The 7,649-nt window shown below is 38.9% G+C and overlaps 1 protein-coding gene across 1 annotated transcript in view; it reads right to left on the reverse strand.

Annotated features, from left to right (window-relative positions):
- The window catches only part of PUS7 (pseudouridylate synthase 7 (putative)), a 54,268-nt gene that overhangs the window by 7,463 nt on the left and 39,156 nt on the right, over positions 1-7,649 (reverse strand). Inside the window, exons 10-12 of the mRNA XM_012650306.1 lie at positions 3,919-3,980; positions 2,675-2,835; positions 782-908 (exon numbers count right to left, since the gene is read on the reverse strand). Of these exons, the coding sequence (XP_012505760.1) occupies positions 782-908; positions 2,675-2,835; positions 3,919-3,980 (350 nt within the window). The remainder of the gene's footprint in view (positions 1-781; positions 909-2,674; positions 2,836-3,918; positions 3,981-7,649) is intronic.

Consider the following 7,649-nt stretch of genomic DNA (forward strand, 5'->3'; position numbering starts at 1 on the left):
AAAAAAATAATTAAAAATTTCTGTACAAATTCAAAACCTCAATGGATGGGGTCTGCCTAGAGATGAGTAGGCAGTGTATTCAGCAAATAGCCAGGTATGCCAGAGAAACAAGGAGTTTGGAATTGGGCAGACATGACTCCAAATCCCAGCTCCTTTTTCTTTTTTTTAACCAGCTATGGAATTGTGGGCAAGTGAATAAAACTCATCTGAAAAACAGAGAAAATGCTTCACAGTAATACTGTCAGCTTTAAAGAAGCTGCAGAGAAAGGGCTTAGTGCCAAGGCCTGGCACACAGTCAGGGCTGCATGGCAGATGGGCTATTAGTGCTGTCTCATGAACGTTTTGGGCACAGTACACACTAAACGCCCATTCTATTACGGCCCACGTGTAAAGTTAGCTCCAGTCTGGTACTGACTTGAAGAAACTCTAATACAGGCTGACGACAGGCTGAGAGGCTGAAAGACATCCAAAAGCGTACATATTTGCTAGACCCAGATTAAAGTTTGGAAATGGATTTTAGCCATCATTTAGTCCAGATCCTATTCTAGTTGAGAAAAGGGAGGCCCAGAGTGAGTGAGTCAGGCGCTACTCAAACCAGAGGTATATTTTTTCGTTAAAGACACAGATACAAACTAGCCAGTATGAGCTTATGTGGATTTCCATCTAAAACTCACTAAACATCTCCCTTTGTTAACTAGTAGCCAGACTGGATTGTAAGGCCACTAGTGTCAAACAACTGAACACTAGTTTGGTTGAATAAAAATGCTATTTGTCTTTTTACCTCCTTTGAGAACAAGGTCCCCTGGAATAGGTTTCAGTCCGTAGTCTTCTATCCTCTTGCTCACCATGTTATTCCACACATAGCTTTGATAGCTATGAATATACATTAAGCGATTATTTCTTGGTATCTGAAGGGAAGTAAAATAGGCAAAAAAAAAAAATACTCTGAATATAAAAAGTACTGCACTTTCCAAGATATCTTGCTTGTTTAGTAGTGATCCTAGTGTAAGAAACTTATACTTTAAATCTCTTGTTTTACTAATAACCCATAGATATCCTAACTGATAACAAAACACACCATGGAGTACTACTCAGCCATAAAAAGAAAGACTTAATGTCTTTAGCAGCAATTTGGATGGAACTGGAGACCATCAGCCTAAGTGAAGTATCTCAAGAATGGAAACATGTACTCTCTCTCTAATAATTTGGAACTAACTGATGGGCACACACAGGCAAAGAAAGAAGTAAAAATCGTTGGAAATCAAAAAGGGCAGAGGGAGGAAGAGAAGGGTAAAAAACTACCCACTAGGTACAATGAACACTATTCTGGTGATGGGTACACTTATAGCCCTGAATAAAGCATCATAAAAGCTATCCTGGGAGGCTGAGACAGGAGGATTGCTTGAGGCCAGGAGTTCAAGACCACCTGAACAAGATCAAGGCCCTGTCTCTATTTTTATTTTTTTTTTTGAGACAGAGTCTGGCTCTGTTGCCCTGGCTAGAGTGCCATGGCATCAGCCTAGCTCACAGCAACCTCAAACTCCTGGGCTCAAGCGATCCTCCCCCCTCAGCCTCCCAGGTAGCTGGGACTATAGGCATGCGCCACCATGCCCAACTAATTTTTTCTATATATGTATTTTTAGTTGTGCAGATAATTTCTTTCTATTTTTAGTAGAGACGGGGTCTCGCTCTTGCTCAAGCTAGTCTTGAACTCCTGACCTTGAGCGATCCACCCACCTCGGCCTCCCAGAGTGCTAGGATTACAGGCGTGAGCCACCGTGCCTGGCCTATTTAAAAAAAAAAGCTATATACTTAAAAAAAAATTTGTACCCCCTTAATATTTTGAAATAAATAGTGACTGATACATAACATTAAATATCAGAGATAGAACCCCTGAAACTAAGGGGTGTTATCAGTCAGCAGCAGCTGTAGCAGTTCACATGTTGCATCCACAATGTGCACAATCATGCCACTAAAGCAAATGGTACGGATTTTATACCCTAAATCAAAGACAGACTTCAAACTGAAGGAATTTCAGTGTTACAGAGCTAACAGTGGTTTCTCCCCAAAAATTCTATGGAAGGAGAAAACCTAAATGATTGAACTGGCAACTATTTCATGCAGCAAGAATCCTGCTTTTTTGTATATCTGGAGGAAAGTAACTAAGACTTAAGTTTAAGGATACATTTTAATGTATTCTGGATTATACATACTGAAATACTGGCATAGGCTACACTTACCAACTAGTACCTACTCTTGAACCACCCTGATGAAACCAGACGAAAATGCAACTATTTAGATTGCTTACTGTCTAGCCCTCATACTAAGGCAGTTTACAGTTGTGATGATGGTGAATGATGAAGGAATGACTGTCCAGTAGATTCTGAATTTCTCAAATACCAAGAGACTGAATTTAAATTAAATTTCCACTGGAGATCACATTTTCCATATGACTGCCTTTCTTGTGCCATCAATGTAAATAATGCCCCATCCACCCTCTCATCACCATTCAGGGTGTGAACAAGGATCACTCAGGTAACACACCTCTCAGAGATCACCAAAGGATCCTTATTTACCTTGTGGTCTTTCAAAATTCAGTAAAATCTTTCAAGATGAAATTTAGAAAGCATTAAAAAGCCTCAAGTCATTGCCTGACTTCACAAATCGCACTCACTATGCCAAATGCAGAGACTATATTCTTCATTCCATATTTTGAAAGTCCTCGAAGCAGCTGCCCTTCCACACACCTTTTGACAGGTAGTTTTCTGAGGGCAGCAGCTGGGTCTTTGGTCTTCGCCCATTCTTCTCTGCACTTAACCAAGTATCCCTTTTCGGCTGGGGAGGAAAAACTATGATTAAATGATTTATCCAATAGACAAATTTCCATAACGTAAAAGTACACTTCGTAGAGAACACAAAATTAGGAAATGCTATTTGTAACATTGGTGCTATGAAGAGCTTCAGCTCACCTGAGAATAGCGATCAGAAAGCAAAAAGATGGGAAATGCAGAAAGTTTACAGAACTATACGGCTTTGTCAATATGCTACCACCCCCAGGCCAATAATAAAAGCCATTTACTATTCATCATCCTAGTAGACTCAACAAAAACTTGTTAGTTCTTCCTTCCTTCCTTTCTCCTTTGCCACTGTATTGTCAAATTTAATGGGGCCGGGCGTGGTGGCTCACGCCTGTAATCCTAGCACTCAGGGAGGCCGAGGTGGGCAGATTGTTTGAGCTCAGGAGTTCGAGATCAGCCTGAGCAAGAGTGAGACCCCGTCTCTACTAAAAAAAATAGAAAGAAATTATCTGGACAACTAAAAATATATAGAAAAAATTAGCCGGGCATGGTGGCACATGCCTGTAGTCCCAGCTACTCGGGAGGCTGAGGCAGGAGGATCGCTTGAGCCCAGGAGTTTGAAGTTGCTGTGAGCCACACCAACACCACAGCACTCACTATAGCCAGGGCAACAGAGTGAGACTCTGTCTTGAAAAAAAAAAAAAAAAAAAATTTAATGGGTTACTTTCCTTAAAACTAGATAATTTTATCTTTTATTAGTTTGCAAATGAATAATTACCCAAAGTGTACATAATTATTTTGACAATTTGTAAAGTAATTAAATCCTTTTCATACAGTATGGTTTTAGAGCTAGGATTACAGGTGAGCCACTGCACCCAGAGGAATTTATGAATTAATAAATTAGGTAAGCTAAAGAGCTAAAAACAGGATATAAACACTAAATCTTAAATGTATACAAAAAACTTGTGGAAAATACAAAGAAATAGCCATAGTTTTATTATAAAACAAAGAAAATTTTGAAATAACCACCCAAATTTGCATATATACTTCATTCAAAGCAATTCCATAAATACCTAGCCAAACATTCTATTTATTTTCTAAACATGAATTTTATTCTCACCTCCAGAACGGGGTTTCAATATTAAATCCATGACTTCTGTCCAGGAATTTTGTAGTATAGCCCTAAAATTAAACAGTATTTATTTTGCTTAATTTTGCATTAAGATAAACTTTATACGCACAAATCTTTGAAGAGTCAACAAAACCATATTAACTTTGTATTATTTTATTAAACTTAAAAGTAAGCAGAGAAACTAGCATGGTACAGATTTCAAATGTAAATGAAAAAGAACTTTAAAATTAAAAACATAATGCTTCCTCATAACATTTAGTATCATTTCACACTTTTAAAAGGCTATAACAGTATAAACCAACTTAGTCATGCTTTGTTATATACAGTATTATCTACGTAAATAGCAGTTAAGACTTTATGTGCCAAAACCTGTTCGAAACTTCTCAAAAAATTTCTCCCTTTTTGTTAAATACCTTCTTGCTCAGGCAGATAGAATAAATACAATTTATCCTTCTTTATTATTCTTGCCAAAATGGAAATACCTTTATTTTTGATGATTATAAAAGTTATACATGCTTGTTGAAAATTAAACAGTACTAAAGAAAGGTTACCTGCTTTTCAATCTCTATTAAACACTGCTAACACTTTAGAGTGTATTTGTGACTCTTTTGGTGCATTTATAAGTGTATGTAATTTTTCCTTTAACATTTATTTTACTATAGCCATAGAGAAGTTATATTTTGTGTATCATATCTGAAAAGTTTCTAAAATTCTGTTCTTGGAGTCTGCTTAGAAAGGCCTTCCCTGATAAAAGAATACAGAAGGCAGGGTGCAGTGGTTCACACCTGTAATCCTAGCACTCTGGGAGGCCAAAGTGGGTGGACTGTTTGAGCTCAGGAGTTCGAGACCAGCCTGAGCAAGAGCGAGACCCTGTCTCTACTAAAAAATTAGAAAGAAATTAGCTGGACAACCAAAAATATATATAGAAAAAATAAGCCGGGCATGGTGGCACATGCTTGTAGTCCCAGCTACTTGGGAGGCTGAGGCAGTAGGATTGCTTGAGCCCAGGCGTTTGAGGTTGCTGTGAGCTAGGCTGATATCATGGCACTCTAGCCAGGGCAACAGAGTGAGACTCTGTCTCAAAAAGAAAAAAAAAATACAGAAATCCCCTTCTATTAATTTTTCTGTTATTCTAGTTAATTATGGTTTTTAATTTTCACTTTTAAGTTAATCCATATGGGATATTTCTGGATATTAAATTGTCTAAAATGCTGTTTGGTACTTACTGATGAGACTGTATGGATTTTCAATCCAATAATATAATTACATTAATTGATTTCCTGTTGCTGGCCATTCTTACACTAGAACAAGCCATGTTAAATCAGTCATTAAATATACTCCTGGGATGATACACTATTTAGCTGGATAAGCCTTTAGAAGCATTTTCAAAAAAAGTATAATATTAACACAGGACTAGGTATTCGTCTGCCAGATATAATGGAAATAGACCTCTATGCTCAAAAACCTTTGTTAAATATCAACTGTGTCACATAAAACCACAACCTGTAGGTCAAATCTGGTTGGCCATCTGATTTTGTAAATAAAGTTTTACTGGAAAACAGCAGTGCTCATTCATTTACACATCGTCCATGGCTCCTTTTGCATTGTAACTCCACGGCTGAGTAGCTGCAACAAACACTGTGTAGCCTACAATGCCTAAAATAGTTACTAACTGTCCATTTACAGAAAAACTTTGCCAACACCTGCTATAATGTATTAAACAGTTTTGTAACTGCAGGACTTCTTAACACCTTTAAAATGCTAGTATATATACTGTGAAAGTTTAGTATATAATGCCATACTAAATATGTATAGATTTGGTTTACAATAGTCATCCTATCTGGCACAATGCACATTAAGATGTTTTAGGCAGGGCGCAGTGGCTCACGCCTGTAATCCTAGCACTCTGGGAGGCCGAGGTGGGCGGATTGTTTGAGCTCAGGAGTTCGAAACCAGCCTGAGCAAGAGCGAGACCCCCGTCTCTACTAAAAATAGAAAGAAATTTTAATCAGACAACTAAAAATATATAGAAAAAATTAGCCGGGCATGGTGGTGCATGTCTATAGTCCCAGCTACTCGGGAGGCTGAGGCAGAAGGATCACTTGAGCCCAGGAGTTTGAGGTTGCTGTGAGCTAGGATAACGCCACGGCACTCTAGCCCGGGCAACACAGTGAGACTCTGTCTCAAAAAAAAAAAAAAAAAAATTCCTTGCCTTCTTCAATAGGTAATATTCAAAACAGAGAGTACTGAAAAGCCTCTGTCCTGTCTCTATCCCCCACTGTCCCCCCTCACTGGCAGACAATGTTAAGTTTCTTGTATTTCCTTCCAGAAATACTTTCTGTATATATAAACATATGTGTATCTATTGTCTCCTTGCTTTTTTAGATTTTTTTTTTGTGCGGTAACCTTTATACACACACACACACACACACACACACACACACACACATACATATATACACACACAGAAAAATACACAAATCATAAATGTTCAGCTTGATGAATTTTCACAAAGTGAACACACCACTATAACAATCACCCAGGTCCTCCCTTTTAAGAAACAAATTTTGTTACATTATAAATTGTTCTGCCATCTTGCTTTTTTCACTTAAAAAGCCAAGTTAGAGATTTCCCTTCTCCATGCAGTATTTCTGAAGCTGCCCTGTTCTTTGTACGGCTGCACAGTATGGCACCTGCCTTGCATGGATATGCTGTTTTTTTTTGAGACAGGGTCTCGCTCTGTCACCTGGGCTGCAGTGCAGTGGTGTGATCATAGCTCACTGCAGCCTCAAACTCCTGGGCTCAAGTGATCCTCTGCCTCAGCCTCCCCAGTAGCTGGGACTACAGGTGCATGCCACCAAGGCTGGCTACTTTTTCTATTTTTTATAGAGAGGGGGTCTCACTCTTGCTCAGGCTGGTCACCAACTCTTGGCCTCAAGCGATCCTCCTGATAAGGCTCCCAAAGTGTTAGGATTACGGGTATGAGCCACCACGCCCAGGTTTTTATCTGATCAGCCTTCTTTAGTGAACATTTAAATTGCTACCAATTTTTTACTATTACAAACAATTCTATAGCGAATATATATATTTCTTTGTACACGTATACAGGTGTATATTTGGGATAAATCCCTAGAAGTGGAAGGGGTGGATTTAAAATTTTAACCCTGGGGCTGGGCAACATGGCTCACACCTATAATCCTAGCACTTTGGGAGGCCAAGGTAGGATGACTGCTTGAGTCCAGGAGTTGAAGACCAGCTTGGGCAACATAGTGACACCCAGTCTCTGCAAAAAGTACAAAAATTATCTGGGCATAGCAGCATGTTTAAGGTTGGCATTGAGCTGTGACTACACCACTGCACTCCAACCTAGGCAAAAGAGACTCATATCACATCACATCACATAACAGAAAATAAAATAAAATTTTAACCCCTGTTGCCCTTCAGAAACCTTATACCAATTTATGCTCACACCATTAATAGCTAAGCACCTACTGTCCCATCTCTAAGTCTATCTCTTACAACCCATAGCATAGTACAAACCTTTTTGAGCATTGCCAGTCTGATGAGTTAAAATGAGATTTTTATCTTGGTGTTTTTTGCTTTTTTTTTGAGACAGAGTCTCACTTTGTTGCCCTGGCTAGAGTGAGTGCCGTGGCGTCAGCCTAGCTCACAGCAACCTCAAACTCCTGGGCTCAAGCGATCCTTCTGCCTCAGCCTCC

The sequence above is a fragment of the Propithecus coquereli genome, unplaced genomic scaffold, assembly GCF_000956105.1.
Source record: "Propithecus coquereli isolate 6110/MARCELLA unplaced genomic scaffold, Pcoq_1.0 Scaffold32, whole genome shotgun sequence".
In the NCBI taxonomy this organism is placed as follows: Eukaryota; Metazoa; Chordata; class Mammalia; order Primates; family Indriidae; genus Propithecus; species Propithecus coquereli.